The 20,321-nt window shown below is 45.5% G+C and overlaps 1 protein-coding gene across 4 annotated transcripts in view; it reads right to left on the bottom strand.

Moving 5' to 3' along the window:
• The window catches only part of CLASP2 (cytoplasmic linker associated protein 2), a 161,078-nt gene that overhangs the window by 103,729 nt on the left and 37,028 nt on the right, over positions 1–20,321 (bottom strand). For all 4 annotated transcript variants that reach the window (XM_054991913.1, XM_054991914.1, XM_054991915.1 and 1 more), the window contains exon 7: positions 6,109–6,179. In XM_054991913.1, coding sequence (XP_054847888.1) covers positions 6,109–6,179 — 71 coding nt within the window. The remainder of the gene's footprint in view (positions 1–6,108; positions 6,180–20,321) is intronic.

Raw genomic sequence — 20,321 nt, 5'->3', positions numbered from 1 at the left:
TGTTTTGATGTTATATCTGAATGCAGCATAAATAAACGAGTGACTTTTATCTTGCAATTATCTAAATAGCCAGTTAGTCTAGAAAGTCTTCTACTGTATCATAAGGTTTAACTTATGAACCTTCTAGCTAGGAGGAGAAACCTGTGATACTATATATTTATAATTTTACCCAGACCACCTGATTTCTATTTGTAAATTAGCATTTGTACATGTTATTCATAGCACAGTAAGTAAGAAAGTGACATATTTCTCAATCTGCCAGTCCCACTGACATTTCCATCACCTCAAAGGGGGGGAAAAGATGCAGGCAAATAGAGGTATGTGTGATACAAGCAAGTAACAAATAGCTGTGATACAGAAATATGTAGGTTTAGTGCCATTCATCTGGAGTGATATAATTCTAAACCCTGCTATTCTCACATTACACTCTATGTCTGTGGCAATAAATGTTTCATAAGCTCCTCCTCAAATAAAACCCCTACATGTTTGAGAAGTGGGCATTAAGAGAATAGGCAAGCTGTTAGCTATGGATGACTAGAGAACCTATTAGATTGCTTGATAATGTCTGGCCATTGTGAAGAAGAAGACACAAAGGACTTTTAAACAATTTTTAATCACAATCTTTTTCTTAATACACCATGTTGGAATCCTCTCAAAACCTATGGAAGGAACAGCACTTGCAAATCTCAGCCTCTGAAAATAGGAGTATTTGCTGCTGTTTGCTATGTCTGTTTCCATGGAAATGGCTGTTCATTTGCTGATAAACAGAAGATGTCTAACACACCTCTCATGTGCAAGGATACCACATTAATTTTCATGAGGCGGAGGGTAGCCTTAGGACTTGTAAGTAGCTGGCAGAAGCCACGTAAGTAGTGTCAAGCAGCACAAATATCATGGAACATATACATCCTTAAATCAAAGTATCTAGACAGTATAAGACATTGTGCCATCTTGTACTGTAAGGTTACATGAATAAAAAAGGAATCACAGAATGACTGTGCTTTCCAATGTCATGTCATTAAGTATATAATTCATTCAAAGTATGCATATAACTTTACTGGCATGACAACGCACAGGAGGACTGATTAAAGTGGCATCGAAATATAGGCCACGGCAACATTTAGCTGTTTGGTTTAAGAACAGATTGCTACACTAAGAATACATAGATCCATTTGCTCATGTAAGTGGTCTGCTGCACATGCAAGCAGTGTAAGGGCTAATAATCTTGCTCAAGGAAGATACTGTGACAGCTTCTATCAATAGTGTGTGAGAGGGATGTAGAAATTACCACTTCTCACGTTACCAATTTTTAATGATATCAGAGCTGTTCCATATTGCAGGAATTAGCTTTCAGAGATGAAGGCACATCATGCAAACATTACTGCATTATGCCTGCAGGCTTCATGTGTATGTTAAAGCATGTAGCCATTTACACCTATAGAATTAACTATAATTCTGTTTAGGGGCTGTGTAGTCTGGTTTGGAATTTGGATTAAAATACCAAATTTTGCCCGATTCAGTAAAATCCACATATTCCAAATATAAAATCAGGGTATCCTGCATTTTTACCGAATTTTCATTAAAAAAATAGTTAAAATTTGGACTTTGTTTCCTATGGGAAAATCACTCTGGGAGCTATCTAGTGGGCTGGAGGGGGTCATTTTTCAACCAAACTTCACCAAATTTGGTGGGAACCTATTCTGGAATGTTCTATAAAGACCATACAAGTTTCATGATGATTGAACCCCAGGGGCCAATTTTATGGGCCCCCAAAGACGGTGCTCCCACCCATTCTCCATTATTTCCTATGGGGAAAATATCTGGAGGCTATCTGGGGGCTGGGGGTGGCATTTTCCATGCAAACTCCACCAAATTTCCATGGGACCTACTCCTGACTGTCCTCTAAAACTCCCAAAGTTTTATGAAGATTGGATCGCAGAGGCCAATTCTATGAGTCCCTGAACAAGGTGTCCCCAGCCACTCCATTGTTTCGTATGGGGAAAAAAGTCAAAGCTGACACCTATTGAAGAAACACACTGGAGAAGGCTGCCATAGCCAAGGCACACTCCCCAAATGCAAGCTAAGCTCATCCTTGAGAAAACCCAATAGAGCTAAAATGAACCACAGGAATGGAATCCCCCTCCCAGAACCAAAGTGAAGGGGACCAACACCATATCAGAGAATCACATCCATTTCACCCAAACCATACTTAAGCAAACAACACTGTTGCAACTTAACCCAACAGAACCAGTGTCATTTACAGCAGCCAGACATTGGGTTCAGCCAGTGGGGAAACACCACAGATCAGAACCAAGCAGTGCTCAACCACAAGCACTAGGTATTCCCTTGCTTCACTCTCCCAGAGTGATTTTCCCATAGAAAACAACGGGCAAATTTTCAGAAATACCCAAACTGAATTAGAGAATCAATTCGGAATTCAGGGAATTCTGTTGTCCTAATTCTGTTTAATTATCCCATCAACGAATTCTAAGTGTTCCATATGTCATTGTCTCCTAAATTTTAATTTAGCTAAATTCATTTCTATTTCTAGACTTCACTCATAACTCCCCCCGCCCTGCAATCTGATGCCACCATTATGCACTTCCACAGATTTGGACCACCTGACTATGACTTATGCCTGGTTCCCAGATGCAAGAGAATGAGCTGGGAAAGAATTGGTAGGATGCTAAGGTTGCAGAATGGGCTGCATCACACCATGCTGCAAATAGTGGATTACACTTTTGGGTGTTCTTTTGTATAAAAATGTCTAAATATAGCATAGATGGAAGACAGGTTTACCCCCACCCCACACACGCTCATGCCACGATCATTGAGGAACATTCCTAAGAAAGAACCTCCACCTACAGTCTGAAGTGATGCAGTTCATTCTACCACCTCATTTCCCCACATCCTACTTCATATGTGAACCAGGCTTTATATTATACCTTTCAACTTCTACAGTTGACTTTTTCCACTTTGTTATCCACTATTCTTTTTATATTAAAAAAGACAATAGAAAATGACTACAAAGATTGTAGGAAACATGAATCATCGAAGAAGGAAAAACAGATGCACAATATAATGAAAGCAAATGGGGACAGCTCTCAATATTCAGTGCTAAACAAGCAACAATAAATTCATGCTTCACATGCCAAATTCACATAATTACACATTACTTAACAATTAACTCATGGGAAAAAGTCTCACATACTCTTAGTCAAATTGAGTTACATGTAAAATCAGGCAAGTTACTAGATAACAAAATATAAAAGACTACCAACCAATAGCGTCAACAAAACTAAAAAGGTGCCAGATGTCAAGAACAGTGTTAGATTATTGTTCATTTAGTATATAGTCAACTGAACCCAGTTTGCCAAGGTCAAGTTTGCTGTCCGTACGGTCCAAAGTGTTCTGCCCTGTGTACCAAGACTTTCTTACCAAAAAAGTAGAAATTCCAGCAGATTCTTTTAAGCCAACTCACGACATAGTTGTATTTTTGTCCGCTACATTAATATCCAACTTTGAGTGGGTGGGTGTTTCAGAAACATGGTGGAATGGGGGGGGGAATCAATGGGGGGGGGTCATCCCTGAGCTCTATAGGCAGGACAGGGAGGGACATGCTGGGGGAGGTGTTGCATTGCACACCAAAGAGACTATAGAGTCAAATACATCAGAAAACGTTAGGGGAATGAACTCCCCAACAGAAGTGATGTGGGTGGAAGTACTTGGGCCATAAGAGTTACTTAAAAGCGGGGGTGTACTACTGCCCACCTGACCAAATCCTTAAGGCTGATCTCAATATGAAGAGGTAACTAAAATAGATAAAGGTTAGGTAAAACGTGTAGAGTCATGCTGTCTTTCATGATTCTCTAGATATTATGAAAGACCGTGCACTATAACAGTTGGTTAAAGAATCAACCAGAGAGGAGTGATCTTGGTTCTGAACAGGGCTTGAGATCTGGTGTGAGATGTAAATGTTGTTGCAGCAGTTGGGAATAGTAATCACAATGTTATTAAGTTCAGCATTCTTGTCAACGGAAAGTTATTCCTAAAGTCCAAATCAGTAACATTTGATTATAAAAGAGCGGATCTTACAAAAATGGGACTAGTTATAAGGAAGCTGAAAGGGAAACACAAGAGTCAAATCCCTAGAGGATGCTTGGAAACTATTTCAAACCTCACCAACTGAAGCCCAAAGAGAATGCATTCCCTAGGTTACAAAAAATACTGCCAAGTCTAAAAGGATTCTTGCATGATTAAAGACCCAAGTCAAGGAAACCATAAAAGGCTTATTTTTTAAAAAGTTCTACTCCAAGAAATGAGCAGAACAAAGCTCAGGGTCTGGCAAAAGAAGTTTAAGTTAATAATTCAGAATGCAAAGAAAATTTGAGGAGCAGATTGCTAAAAGCATCGAGCTAAACAATTTCTTTAAATATATCCAGAACAGGAAACCAGCCAGAGAAGCAGTTGGGCCATGGGATCACCAAGGAACAAAAGGATTGCTAAAGGAAGATAGGGAGATGACAGAGAAGCTAAATGCATTCCTTGCATTTGTGTTCACCAGGGAAAGTGTGGGGCACGTACCCAAGCCACAACCACTATTTTCAGGAAGAGAATCTGAAGAACTGAGTCAAATTGAGGTGATGAAAGATCAGGTTCTAAGTCTATTGGGGAAATTAAAAACCAGTAAGTCTCCAGGTCCTGATAGAAATACCAGAGGGATCTTAGGGAACTCAGTTGTGAGACTACTGATCTACTAACCAGCATATCCAACTTGTCACTAAAATCAGCCACTTTACCAGAAAACTGGAAAGTAGCAAATGCTACACCAATTTTTAAAAAGGGATCCAAAGGGGAACCAGGAGTTTACAGGTCAATTAGTCTAAAGTCTGTCCCAGACAAATTGGTAGAAACTATAATCAAAGACAGAATTATTAGGCACATAAAAGAAGAAAGCCTGCTGAGGGAGAATTAGCATGGCTTCTGCAGAGGGAAATCCTGCCTCATCAATCTTTTGGAGTTCTTTGAGAAAGTGAACAAACATGTAGATAATGTGACCCAATAGACAATGAATACTTGGACTATAAAAGGCTCTTGACAAGGTACCTCACCAAAGACTCCTGAGTAAGTTTAGCAGTCAGGAACTAAGAGAATAATACTTCTTACAGATTAAACATTTGTTAAATGACATGAAGCAGGAAGTAGGTAGTAAACAGTGGGGTCCCATAAGGACTGCTACTGGGGCCAGTGCCGTTTAATTTGTTCATAAATTATCTGGAACTGAGGGTGGGTGGGTGAATGGCTTTGCAGCCCAGTCTTGCAGATGACACCAAAATTATTCAGGATGGTGGAAAACAAGGTTGACTGTGAATATCTCCAGGAGGATCACTATGAACTGGGAGAGTGGAAAACAATGTGGCAAATGAAGTTCAACGTAGGTAAGTGTAGAATACTAGGAAAAAGATCCCAACTCCAAGGAGATCTTGGAGTTGTAGCAGATAATTCAATGAAAATATCAATCTAGTGTGCTGCAGCAGTGCAAAAGGCAAACTCTACATAGGGTATTATTCGGAAAGGGATTGAAAATGAAACAGCCAATATTATAACACCCCTGTATAGATCTATGGGAAGGCCTCATTTGGAATACTGTGTGCAGTTCTGGGCATGTATCTCAAAAAGGATATTGCAGACCTGGCAAATCTACAGAAAAGGGCAACCAAATGTTTAAGGAGTTGGAGCACATTTCCTGAGGCAAGACTAAAAAGTCTGGGATTTTTCAGTTTACGAAAGTAAAACTAAACACAGGGCATGATAGAGGATTATATAATTATGCACAGGGTAGAGAGAGTGGGCAGAGTGAACTTTTTCTCCCTTTCTCCCTATACTAGAACTTGGTCGGCTACTGTGTGAAAAAGGATGCTGGACTAGATGGATTACTAGTCTGATCTAGTAGGACTCTTCTTATGAGTAATGAAATTATAACAGTGCAAAAAACAATTTAAGTTTGGTTGCAGAAGTGCTAAGCAGCTCATAAACCATTAGAATTTAAAACCCATTGCAAGTCAATTACATTTGAAAACCAAGCCATATATGCTGTTGCATACTCACCACTGATGTTGCTTGAAATCATATTGCCGCAGTTTTTCACTTCATCAAATTTCATAAATATTGTTTGTAATCTAAAAATAGTAAAAAAATACAAATAAAAGCTAACACATCACCTCATTTCTTCGTTCATATAATTTTACATTCAATTAAATCCAGTTCAAGATTTTAGTAATATATACTTATGCACTGATTTTTAGAAATACTAGCAATGTCACAAACCCAACACTGGTCATTGTGGTGCATGCCCTGGTTACATCTAGGTAAGATTAACTGCAATGCACTCTACATGGGGCTGTCCTTAAAAATCGTAGAGCAACTTCAACAGGCGCAGAATGCAGCAGCCATATTAACTTGAGTGGGCTGTAAGGACCGTATCACTCCACTCTTGGCCCATCAACACTGGCTCCCAGTCTGTTTCCAGAAGTGCTAGTGCTGACCTTTAAAGCCATATATGGCTTGGGACCAATATAGCTGAAGGATTGCCTGCTCCCTTACCTGACCACTAAGATAATCTTTCGAGGCCCTGCTTCAGGTGCCCTTGTTCTCTGAGATAGGGTGGGTGGCAACCAGGGAGAGGGCCTTCTTGGTCGTGATAGCAGTATTTTGGAACTCTCTTCCCAGGGAAACTCATTTGTCTCCTTCTGTTGATGTCTTCTGCCAGTGGGCAAAGGCTCCCCCCCCCCAAAATCTGACATTCTGTCATTGATCTCTCCTTCTTATATTTTGTTATTTTTATGTTTTTGTATGTGTATTTCAGCTTTATGGATAAGGTTCTGGTTTGGTTGTAATGGTTTTTAAGATGTGTTTATGTGGGTTTTAATCTATTAGCTACCTCAATGGCCCTGATTAGGACAGAAAGGCAGGGTACAAATCTTGTAAATAAATAAACAATGAAGATCAGCCTGTGATGTAAAACTCACAAGATTGTGTTGAACAATTGTTCAGTGTAATTTTAAAGTATAATAGAAGCATACATTTAAATTCAAAGAACATACAGAAAAATCAATTTCTTGGTTAATTACCAGTGATGAGTCAGGTATATACACAACTGTCCAAACATTAAGACTGCAGCCTCTTATGTTACAATCTGATCCAAATTTCTCCTGACAATCACCCATGCAAAATATACTTAAAGCTGTCAGCTGTTTACTGGCTTCCCTTTGAGATTCTACTTTTTGATTATTTGCAGTATTTTTTTGTTAACTTCCTCCATTCTTTTACATGTCCAAACCATTTCAGCCTCCGTGTCCCAATTTCAGCAACGACTGTTGGCAAGATTCCTAGCATTTGCTATTCCTAGGTCTTCATAATCCTCCAGATGTTAGGCTTGCTAATTCTTTTTACGTATCCTATAATCTGGTGTCATTTTATTATTTAAGATCCACAACCCAAGTTTCAAAGCTGCATGTCCTCCACAAGTCCTACTACTTTAGCTGCTCAGAGAAAACAGCACACGGGCAAGCGGCAACCATTGTGAATTCTGTAATAAATGGAAAAGCATATTCTTCCATCAGTCACTAACTTAAGGTTAGACATGAGCACGAATCAAAATACGAAGCAAATTTCATCACAAAATTGGCCGTTTCGTGTATCACGAAACAACGTTTTGTGGGGCTGCGGTTATCATGAAATTGTAACTAAATTCACGACATTTCAGCCTGTTTTGTTAGCTTCATTAACAATGCGTAATTACAGACAGGCTGGTGCCGATCCATTAATTTCCTAGGCAACAATGGGCCCAGACCTTTTGTTGCCATTGGAAACCCCAATCATAGCCCACTTACCCTTGATTGGCAGCTCTCCTAGCCAATCTGGAGAGCTTCCATTCTGCCCTATACAGCTAGGAGCTGGGGGGAGGTCAATCCCCTAGGAAACCAAGGAGGTTTCTGTAGGCCTTCTGTAGCCATGGGCACACCAATCTCACCCCTCCAAACCCTGTTAGGCAGGTCTGTCAGCCAACCACAGACCTCCTATTCTGCTGTATGTCAGCATCTTCCTGGCCCAGCTCCACACCACAGCTGGTCCTTCATCTTCCTCTGATCCAGCAACTCCCAGTCCCCGTTTCAATCATGCACTCTGGCAGAACTTCCCACCCTTCCCAATCAACATATTGCAAATTGGGAGGGTGGGTGGGGGAAGAGCCTGCTAAAGTCTCCCTGCGAGTTTGGCATCTCTGGGTGTGAAGGGGGCCGTTGAAGTTCTGATGAATCATAAAACTAATGAATCGTTTCAGCAAATGTGTCAATTCTGTGAAATTTCATGATTCGCGATTCATGGATCGTGACAAAAACATGAAACTCTCATTTTGCTTTTTTCCATTTCGTGCCCATGTCTACTTAAGGTACCTTCTCCCAACCGCTCAGTTACTAACTTAAGGTGCCTTCCCTCAACCACTCGAAGCAGTTATCCACCCACTACTTAAAAAACCATCCTTAGACAAAAATGATGTGGCCAATTATCACCCAGTCTCTAATCTGCCCTTTCTAGGCAAAGTGCTTGAGAGAGCAAGTAGCAGACTAACTCCATTTCTTCTTGGATAACTCTTGTGGCTAAAGTACCTTTTCAGACTGGTTTGAAGTTGGGCTTTGGGATGGAGGTGGCTCTGGTGGCTTTAGCAGATGACTTCCAACTGAATGTAAAGAAAGGTCATGCTTCCTTTTTGCTCCTACTGGATCTATTTGCAGCCTTTAACAGAGTACATCATGCCCTCCTGCTAAGGTGTTTGGAGGTAGAAGTGGGTATTGGGAATGTACCTTGAATAGGCTTAAATTATGCCTCATGGACTCAAAGGGTCACTGATGGAGAACAACTATCTTATCTTAAAGGTTGCAATTATCTTTCAGGGCTCCAGAGGGTGCAACCTTATCCCCACATGTTCTTCAATCTCCACATAAAGGCTTTAGGAGAAATAATTCATAGCTATGGAACTGGCTGTCATCAATATACGGATGACACCCAACTCTATTGCTCTCTATCTGATTCAGCAGAGGCCTTCAGTCACTGCCTTACAGCGGTAGTCAATTGGCTGAAAGTGAACAAATTGAAACTCAACCCAGACAAGTGATGCTGGCTGGGAAGGCCAAGGAGGATCCTGCACTCCCCACTTTCAATGGGGTATAGCTGACCTTTGTAGACTCAGTCAAGAGCCTAGGAGGTAATACTGGATACTGTGCTACTGCTAGAAAAGCAAGCTAACACAGCTGCAAAAATGCTTTCTACAAAGCATTTGAAGATGGCCCCCTACCTCAATGGCTGATCTGGCCACCTCTATCCACACCATGGTAATCTTGAGACTTGACTACTGTAATGCACTCTACATAGGTCTCCCCTCAAAGCCAACTCAGAGACTCCAGTTGGTGCAGAATGTTGCAGCTAGGTTATCATCAGGAGCTTGGTGGAGCATGCATATTACTCCAATTCTGCAGTCACTACACTGGCCACCCATCAGTTACCATTCTCAATTCAAGATTTTGGCTATCACTGTCAGGCTATGGATGATAGGCTATGACAGATAGATCCCTGTACCATTGCAACAAGAAACCCAGGCTTCTGGTTAAATGGCTTTATTCAGAAATCAAATCATTTCCACAGATATGTCCATAGGGTTACTCAGAAGCAAGGTAAGCATCTAAGCAGTAAGAGCAAGATTGAAAGGAATAGTAACATGTGGGAAAATCCTTCCTCTTAACCTACACGCCTGATCCTTCCCCCTGCCAACAGTAAACAAGACTTTTGACACGAATTTGTCCTGAGAATGTCTCGCATATTTGTACTATCAAGTTGAGCCACTGAGAAAGCAAGACATAGCAATGCATGGGAGTTAGCAGTCTTCAAGGCCATAAGCACTGAAAGTTTCTACAGTCCGTTAGATAAAACACCTGCAATAAGCCTGTGAAAGAAACAGTTATGGCACTGGCAATATGACATCAAGTTACAGCATGAAGCATTGGTTCAGAACAACAGATTAGCATTGGCATGGATGGGGCTCAGACATGACAATCACAGACAAAGTTCTTCATGGCCTTGGTCTCTCCTATGCTCCACCACAGCAGCTTTGCTCTTCTGAACAGGGCCTTCAGCAGGTGCCACTGTCATGGGCTGGGCCCGCCCAAGCTGGGAGTCCAGGTACTAGCGCGAAGCCAAGGGGTGTTCAAAAGTCACAAGCCAGGTCCAGTCCATAGTCAGAGCACAAGGTTAATTCCAGGGTTGCCTCCAGGATCCAAAAAGCCAAGCCAAGTCCAGTCCGTAAGTCAGAGCACGAGGGTATCAAATCAAGGTGCAGGCAAGAGCAAGACACAAGGTACCAGGGAGTGGTTGCAGGTAGTTGACACGTTGCTTCCATGCCTGGCAGTTGCTCCTGACTGGCTTTTATAGCCAGGCGTGATTTTCAGCCAGCTGCTGGGGCTCCATCCTGATGCTACTCATCATCACTCTCCAGCAGCTGGCGTTGGCTCAGGAGACGAGCACTGCGCCGTCTCTCCTGCAGTTCCAGTCTCTGGCGCTGCCTGCGGCGCTCTCTAGGTGTGGGTGAGCCTGGGGGGGTGGAAGCCCCTGGCTGGGCTTCCCCTGTGGTGCTGGCAGTCCCTGACTGAGCCTCCCCTGTGGAAGTTCCTGGCTGAGCTTCCCCTGTGGTATTGGGGCTAGAGGGTGCTGGTGTCTCAGCTGCTAGCTGTGAGCCTTGATCAGCCAGCAGCTGCTGCTCATGATTGCTGGCTTCTGCTGAGTCAGGGCTAGGGCTGGCTACACAGAACTCTTCTTCTCCTGAGGAGTCCTGGCTGGCTACACGAGGCTCCTCTCCTCCAGAGGAGACCTCACTCTCAGACTGGGCTATGACACCATCCCCCCTCCCAAGGCCCCCCCTCCTCTGTGGCCCGGGCGCCCCCGGTTTCTGAGGATAGGCCCGATGGAATTGTCGGACTAGACGGGGGGCATGAATGTTCACAGCCGGCTCCCATGAGCGGTCTTCCGGTCCATACCCCTTCCAGTCCACCAAGTACTGCACTTGCCCCCGCCGGCGACGGGAGTCCAGGATCTGGGCGACCTCATATTCTTCTTGCCCCTCAATGGTAATCGGAGGTGGAGGAGGTGGTGGCCCGGGATGGTGCAGGTCTGGGGGTGACGCCGGGACTAGAAGGGACCGATGAAACACGGGATGGATCGGGAGGGTCGGTGGTAGTTGCAGGCGGTAGGCTACGGGGTTCACCTGGTCGGTGATAACGAAGGGTCCAAGGAACCGAGCATCCAGCTTTTTGGAGGGCCGTTGGCTGCGGATATGGCGGGTGGATAACCAGACCTGGTCACCTACGGACAGGGGAACACCAGGTTGCCGTTTCCGATCCGCAGCTCCCTTGTAGTTTTCCTTGGCAAGCTGGAGTTGCTCCCGCAACAGCTCATGCATGGATTGAAGTTCCTGGAGGCGATCGTCCGCAGCTGGGATTCCTGACGAGGGTGTGGTGCTAGGAAAGAAGCGAGGGTGATGGCCATAGTTAGCCATAAAGGGGGTCTGTTGGGTGGAGGAGTGCACTGCATTGTTATATGCGAACTCGGCCAAAGGCAGTAGGGCTAGCCAGTCATCCTGTTGATGGTTTGTATAGCATCTCAGATACTGCTCCAGGGTTGCATTGGTGCGTTCCGTTTGCCCGTCGGACTGGGGATGGTGTGCTGAGGATAAGTGGACTTGGGTGCCAAGAAGGGAGTGCAGTGCCCGCCAAAACCTAGAGGTGAATTGAACTCCCCGATCGGAAATTACATGGTCCGGTCGCCCGTGAAGTCGAAAGACATGCTGAAGGTACAGGTGTGCAGTGTCCTGAGCGGTGGGGGGTCCAGAACAGGGAATGAAATGGGCCATTTTTGTGAATAAGTCCACCACCACCAGGATGCAGGTATGGCCTTCGGAGCAGGGCAGATCTGTAATGAAGTCCATGGAAATAGTCCTCCATGGCCCGGTGGGTGTGGGTAGCGGATGCAGAAGGCCGGAGGGTTTGCCAGGGGAATCCTTGGCCCGCCTACACGTCTCACAGGCTGCCACGTACCGGGCCACATCTGATTGCACCCGGGGCCACCAGAAGTCACGGGTCAAGAGATGGGTTGTCTTGTGGCGACCGAAGTGCCCAGCGGGTCTGGAATCATGGACCAGTTGCAGGACTTTCGTTTGCAGCGGGCCAGGTGGTACATAAATTCGGCCTCGATGGGTCAGTAGCCCCTCTTCCTCTGCGAAGCCATCCGCCTGGAGCTGGTGCGGCTCCCGGACCTTCTGGAGGTATTTCTGGGCAACTGGGTCCAGTACCTGTTGAGCCAGTATCTCCTCAACCAGCCCCTGGGAGGGTTGCGCGGCAGCAAAAGTTTCGGGAGCCAGGATAGTAGTTAGAGGCTCTTCCCAGCCTGGGGATGAGTTGTACTCTGGTTTCCGGGACAGAGCATCGGCTTTCTTATTCTGGGAACTGGGGACATACGTGATCCTGAAGTCAAAGCGGGAGAAGAACAATGACCAGCGGATCTGCCTCTGGTTGAGGCGGCGGGCGGTTTGGAGATGTTCAAAGTTCCGGTGATCAGTGAGCACTCGGACAGGGTGTTGAGCCCCCTCCAGATGGTGCCGCCAAACCTCGAAGGCTGCCTTTATTGCCAGCAGCTCCCGCTCCCAGATGGTATAGTTCCTTTCTGCAGGGGTAAGCTGGCGAGAGTAGTAGGCACAGGGTTGGGGGACGCTGGAGGAGGTTGCGCGTTGTGAGAGCACCGCTCCGATGGCAGTGCTGGAGGCGTCCGCCTCAACTACGAAGGGTAGCTGGGGATCTGGGTATCGGAGTACCGGTTGTGTGATGAAGCGTGCCTTCAAGGTCTGGAATGCCTCATTGGCTTCCGGTGTCCAATGGAAGGGTTCTCGAGGCCGGAGAAGCCGGGTAAGGGGAACAGCTATGGATGCAAACTGGGGGATGAACTGCCGATAGTAGTTGGCAAACCCCAGAAATCGTTGCACATCCTTCCGTGAGCGGGGGGGTTGCCAGGTCTGTACCGCTTCGACCTTAGCTGGGTCCATTTGGATACCCCGGGGTGAGATCACATGGCCGAGGAATTCTACGGCAGGCAGGTGGAATGCACATTTTTCCAGCTTGGCAAACAGGCCGTGCTGCCGGAGTCTTTGCAGCACCATGCGCACGTGCTGGGGGTGTCGAGCCGGGTTCCGGGAATAAATTAATATATCATCCAAGTAAATGATGACGAACTGATCCAGCAGGTCACGAAAGATATCATTCATAAACCTCTGAAACACCGAGGGCGCGTTAGTCAGGCCAAAGGGCATTACCATGTACTCGTATTGTCCATACCTGGTACTAAAGGCAGTTTTCCACTCATCGCCTTCCCGGATGCGCACCAGGTTGTAGGCTCCCCGAAGATCCAGCTTGGTGTAGATCTGGGCTCCCTTAACTTGCTCCAGGAGGTCGGAGATCAGTGGCAGTGGATACCGGTCTCGGACAGAGATTTTGTTCAGGGCCCGGTAGTCATTGCAGAGCCGGAGTTCTCCACTTTTCTTTTTAACAAAGAGGACTGGGGCAGAGGTGGGCGAGGTGGAGGGGCGGATGAATCCTCGACGCAGATTGGTTGTGAGGAAGTCCCGGAGTGCGGCCAGCTCAGGCTCTGATAACGAGTACAGGCGTCCCACTGGCAGGGGGGCGCCGGGGATTAAGTCAATAGCACAGTCATACGGCCGATGCGGGGGGAGTTGGTCTGCCCCTTTTTCCTCAAACACATCTGCAAAATCTGCATATATCTCCGGTAGTGCAAAGGCCCCTTGTGCAGCGGCTGCAATTGGACCCATGCGTTTATTTTCATGTGGGCAGGGTGTCCGGAAGCGAAGGTCCTGCTGGCCCCACCGAATAACCGGATCATGGCAACAGAGCCAGGAGAGCCCCAGGACCAGCGGAAAGTGGGGGATGCCCACAACATCGAAGCAGAGCTGCTCACGGTGATGCTGGATCTGCAAGAGAAGGTCCTGGGTTTCCTTGACCACTGGCCCAGAACGCAGAGGCCGCCCATCAATGGCCTCCACTACGGTGGGGGTCTTCTTTGCCCGCAAGGGAATCCTGTGCTGTGCGGCAAACTTGATATCCATGAAGCAGCGGGATGCCCCTGAATCTACCATGGCATACACAAATAGGCATCGGCCGTCGGGCAGGCACAGCTTTACAGGCACCAGGAATGGTTCGGGATGGTCACAGGAGGCATTGGCTGTTCCAACAAGTTGTTTAGCAGGAGTCCGCTCCAGAGCTAAAGCTGGGGCCCTCCTTTTTGCAGGGCAGTCATTGGCGTAGTGGCCCACCCCACCACAGTACCAGCAGAGGTTGTGGGTGTGACGCCGCTCCTTCTCCTCAGGAGGCAAATGGGTACAAGGCATGCTCGAGGGTGCTAGTTCTGCTGCCTTGGCAGGTGAGGCCTGGGGCGGAGGACAGCTTAGCACACGGGCTTGTCTCCGGTTCTCTAGCCGCCCATCGATTCGCAAGCATAGGAGAATGAGCGCTTGTAGTTCTCTCGGTCGTTCGGATCGGGCCACTTCATCCAATACCTCTTCAGATAGGCCCTCCAGGTACTGGTCGGCGAGGGCAGCTTCGTTCCAGCCCAGGTCCTGGGCCAGTAACTGGAATTCAGTGGTGTATTGGGCCACAGTCCCATTCCCCTGGGTGAGGGCACGTATTCTTTGGTTTGCTTTGATGGCCTTCAGGGGGTTCGCAAAGGCGGCAGAAATGTGGGCCACAAAGTTTGGGAAATCCCCTAGCAGTGGGGATTTGGCCAGTAACAAGGGTGTGGCCCATCTTGCCGCCTGCCCTTTAACAGGCTGAGGATAAAGCCGACCTTGCTTTTATCTGTGGGAAAGTCTCTGGCCCGGAGTTCAATATATAGCTGGCAGCGGGCAAGAAATGCTGGGAATTCCTCCACATCGCCCTCAAAACTGTCAGGAAGCTTCACTGGGCATTTAGCAGGCGGCAGTGCAGCAGGGGCAGCAAGTAGGGTGGCAATCTGCTGCTGCAAAGTCACCAGTGCTTGAGTCAATTGCAGTACCTGATCCTGCAGCAGAGCCAGGCTCCCCAGGGTGGGCATCGTCGTGTCCATGCTGGGAAGTTTTGTGGTGGAAGCAATCTGTCATGGGCTGGGCCCGCCCAAGCTGGGAGTCCAGGTACTAGCACGAAGCCAAGGGGTGTTCAAAAGTCACAAGCCAGGTCCAGTCCGTAGTCAGAGCACAAGGTTAATTCCAGGGTTGCCTCCAGGATCCAAAAAGCCAAGCCAAGTCCAGTCTGTAAGTCAGAGCACGAGGGTATCAAATCAAGGTGCAGGCAAGAGCAAGACACAAGGTACCAGGGAGTGGTTGCAGGTAGTTGACACGTTGCTTCCACGCCTGGCAGTTGCTCCTGACTGGCTTTTATAGCCAGGCGTGATTTTCAGCCAGCTGCTGGGGCTCCATCCTGATGCTACTCATCATCACTCTCCAGCAGCTGGCGTTGGCTCAGGAGACGAGCACTGCGCCGTCTCTCCTGCAGTTCCAGTCTCTGGCGCTGCCTGCGGCGCTCTCTAGGTGTGGGTGAGCCTGGGGGGGTGGAAGCCCCTGGCTGGGCTTCCCCTGTGGTGCTGGCAGTCCCTGACTGAGCCTCCCCTGTGGAAGTTCCTGGCTGAGCTTCCCCTGTGGTATTGGGGCTAGAGGGTGCTGGTGTCTCAGCTGCTAGCTGTGAGCCTTGATCAGCCAGCAGCTGCTGCTCATGATTGCTGGCTTCTGCTGAGTCAGGGCTAGGGCTGGCTACACAGAACTCTTCTTCTCCTGAGGAGTCCTGGCTGGCTACACGAGGCTCCTCTCCTCCAGAGGAGACCTCACTCTCAGACTGGGCTATGACAGCCACCCTGCAAATGGGTAAAAGCAACAGCAGGTATGCTGGACCAAGGCCATGAAGAGCCTTGTATATGATAGCTAATACCTTGAAATGAGCACAGTAACTGACAGGTAGCCAATGGAGTGACTACAGGAAGGGAGTGATATTCATGCTTCTGCTTGCTCCTGGTAACAGCCGAGCTGCCGTGTTTTCTACCAACTGGTGTCTCATAATTAACTTAGATGGGAGACCTATGTATACTGCAGTCTACAAGGTCACGTATAGTGCATTACAAAAGTCAAGTCTTAATGTTACCACAGCATGGATAGAGGTGGCCAAATTGGCCATGTCAAGATAGGAAGCCATCTTCCAGGCTAGACTGAGGTTGTAGAAAGCATTTTTTGCAGCTGCCTTAACTTGTTGCCACATCAATTTTGTGACGGATGTTTTTTTTTTTTTCCTAGAGATCTGTAAAAAGGATCAATCACTTTATACACACAGGCGGGGCTGGGGAAAGAGGTGGTGGAACTCTATTATCACGTGTGCGCGTGAAGCACGTATGCGCGCATGCGCCTGCACAGAAATGCGTGATGACGTCACTCCTGGAAGTGCCACCACTCCCAGAAGTGCCACCACTCCCGGATGTGATGTCACTCCCGGAACCCAGCACGATGCATTACGATGAGATAAATGTTAGTAAGCTTGTAAAATTACACTATTATGAGAATGGGTTTTTTTCCTTTCTGTATCCTCTACAAAAAGTGAAATCTTCCATTCCCTTTCCCAAACATTTCATTTCTTTGGAATCATATTTTAAAATACGCAAGAAGGAGGAGGCCTCTAAAAATCCAAAACCCATCTCACAAATCTAAATTCTAACAGATTCCCTCTGCCAGCATAGAAAACAAATTTCCAAAATTTTTTCTCAAAATTCCACAGAGTCTGAAATTCCTAATCTAATGAATATTGAATTTTCAAATTTTCAGGCAGGGTTTTGCTTTCCTGGAGCAATTCAAAAGAAGATACTCAACTTTAGCTGCATTAGATTTATACTTAGTTTAAAATGCCTTTTTTTGTTGCCTGCCAACTCTACCTTACCAATGGCTAAGCTGTTGTGACATTGTGAATTGCTCATAAATGTGATGTTAATCAGCTGAGGGTGGGAAGAACCATTTGAGTTACAGCTATTAAGACATAAGAACACCTATATGCTGAAGAATATATTGATGAAAGCCTTCTGTGACTTGGACACAGCAATCCATTCCTAGCATAAAACTGGAATAACCATAATTGATATTTTAACTAATACAAATAACCATAACTGATATATTTAACTAACACAGACCAATTTGCATTCAAAAGCTGTAGGAACCATAACAATGTCAACTTCAGTCAACAAAAGAATGAAAGCAACACACACACACAGCCCCACTCGTCCCCATGAAAAGAAAGCAGAATGAACTCAAAGCAGCACACACAGAGCCCCCCACAGCCCCATGAAAAGAAGAATGAACTCAAAGCAGCACACACACACAGCTTCCCCCCCACCATGAATAAACTCAAAGCAGCTTAGCTTCCTCTGGAGAGCTGGCCCCAGCAGCTCTGCTTGCTCTCTCTCTCTCTCTCTCTCTCTCTCTCTCTCTCTCTCTCTCTCTCTGAGGAATGAAAAAATCAGAATGAACTCAAAGCAGCACACATACATACACAGCCTCACCCCCCCACCCCCCAATGAAACTAAAACAGAATGTACTCAAAGCAGCACACACACAGAACCCCCTGACTGAAAGCAGAATGAACTCAAAGCAGCTTAACCCTCCTCTGCAGAGCCGGCACCGGGCCCCAGCTTGTTCTCTCTCTCTCTCTCTCTTTCACTCACAGAAGAATGAAAAGAAAGCAGAATGAACTCAAAGCTGTTTACCCTCCTCTGCAGAGCCTGTGCCAGGTCCGAGCAGTGTCTGCTTGAGCTCTCTCTCTTTCTCTCTCTCATTCACCCAAGAAAGCAGAATGAACTCAAAGCAGCTTAACCTCCTCTCCAGAGCCCGTGGGGCTGAAGGAGGAAGGAATCAAGTGGGCAGATTCTAGAGCTGCCGGAACACTGTTCTGGAGCGTTCCCCCTCAAAAAAAGCCCTGCACACAGGTATTCTGTAGAAAACAGCATATGCAACCAAAAATGGTTTCCTTCAGATCTCTCAAAACACATCTCTCCAATGAGCTGTCAAATGGTATTTGGTAGCCCGTAAAACTAATGACCACATGATTATTGTAAATTGCTTGGGTTTAGTTTAATGTAGTGTAAAGTCCTTTAAACATATTCAAGAGATTTCACAACTGATTAGATACCATTACATTCTTAGCAGGCACATCTACAATTGCATGGACATCAGCAGCCATACTACTTCTCAGGCAACAAGATATGACTATTTACTACACCAAAGCAGATATATATAAACTTAATCATCCCTTTCAGGTAGGCATCTAGGATTGTAAAGTTTATTATCACAGTTCAAGAACTACTGTTGGAGAATCTCTCATAACTATGGTCACAATTCTTATCCTTCATTTTTAAAAAACGTATTCCTCTGGTTAACAGAACTGCATCAGGTAGAGCAATCTAGTTTCTTATTCACAGACTAGAAAGCAGTCTGAACACATTTGGACACTATGATACAAATTTAATTTTGTGGCATGTTTCTAGGAGGCAAATTGGAAGACCTACAAACATTTAAAACAATGGATAATTTGCAAGACTTACAGCACAATCCTAAACAGAATTATAGCCTTCTAAAAGCGCTGACTTAAATGGACATAGAAGAGTGCAACTCAGCCTTGGATGGCACAGTTAATTATTGGAATTAAACTCTAAATTCAGGAAGCCACCTCAAGAACTTCTAGTCTATACCTGAGGATATTCCCACAGCATGGCACAATTCTTTCCTTGCATACCAAAGCAAACATTCTATAGACAATGAAATAGAAAAAACAATCTGATAGTTACCTTTTAATTTATTCACTCAATGACAACCATCTAAATATAAACAGCATGTAGGGAAGATTTTTATTATTATTGGGAACTTCAACAAAGGATTTCTAAACATTTAAGTAGGAATAAAAACTTCATTAAGACCCGAGTAATGAGTGGGAAAGGAATTCCTATTGAAAACCTACTGAAAGGAAGAATTTTGGCTTCCTGCATAATGATCTATCAAAACCTGCATCACTGTAAAATAATGAGATTCTGTGTTCCTTGGTTTAACACAGACGGCAAAACGTTAGACAGAACTGCTCCAGCAGATTCATTGGCTAGCCTAGGCTGGATTGTTCTAGTACTCTTGATACAGGTTTGAAAATATCTACTCATTTGGAGCAAAAAGCAAGAATTGCCTCCATGTGGCCAGGCAAGTCCAACCTATGTGCACTCTGATACCTCATAATTCTGGAAGTGGTACATGAAAATATAAGAAAACTTTTCTGTCTTTTCATGTCCTGTTGCTAGAGGAGACTTAGAGTAAAAAGCAGCCGGCCAGTTCCAGTGTTTCAGTCTTGCCAGGTGAAGACACAGTGACGGATTATACCCATGTTAGGGAGTGAGAAACAGAGGAAAAGGAAATATTTCCAGTACGGTTCTTTTGTTTCTTCTTTATGCAAGAACCATCTTATGCACGTAGTCTCCACCAGCTTCTATGAGTCATTTCCAAAAATTTCTCTTTCACACATTTAAAATGGAAATAAATGTCTGAATTCCAGCTCCAGGTGCCTAACTTTTAATTTAGAGGCAAGTTTAAGAATTAGAGGAGAAAGGAATACATTTATCCCATACTTATATTTTGCCTTTTTTCTCAAATACTTAGCCTAGAAATTTACTTGCTTAATTTTGTTTTGCTATCAGTAACTCTTAGGGACTATTTTAATCCAATCTAACTGGTTTTGTGGTGTACTAGCATCCCAGTAATTGCTGTACTTCATCCAGAGTCAAGGGAAAGTAAAGGAATCACTTTCTGGATAAATGATTGTTCTGACAATCAGAAATTTTCTCTGTACTCCCAGAGAGTGCTTACTGGAGTAGCATGGAAGGAAAGGGCACAGGAAGCCTTGTGCAGTGCACCCCTAAGCATGTTTACCCCACTGAGTTGAACGGGGCTTATTCCCCTTAAAGATATGGCTTATTTGCAAGAACTATGAAAAACCTGTAGTCTTCTACTACCTTCTAGTAGTGGCAGCAGAAACAGCACTTTGGTACTTTATGCACACCACGCCCTTCCTGTTTTACCACATCTTTCAAGAAAGATATTTGCAATGTTCTCTCTTAATTTGCAGCTGGTGGGGGGGATAGAATGTAACCTTGATGCAGCAGCACTCTAGGCG

Source organism: Eublepharis macularius, chromosome 11, assembly GCF_028583425.1.
Source record: "Eublepharis macularius isolate TG4126 chromosome 11, MPM_Emac_v1.0, whole genome shotgun sequence".
Taxonomy (NCBI): Eukaryota; Metazoa; Chordata; class Lepidosauria; order Squamata; family Eublepharidae; genus Eublepharis; species Eublepharis macularius.
The sequence above is the reverse complement of the archived record's forward strand: the minus strand, read 5'-3'. Positions and strand labels throughout refer to the sequence as shown.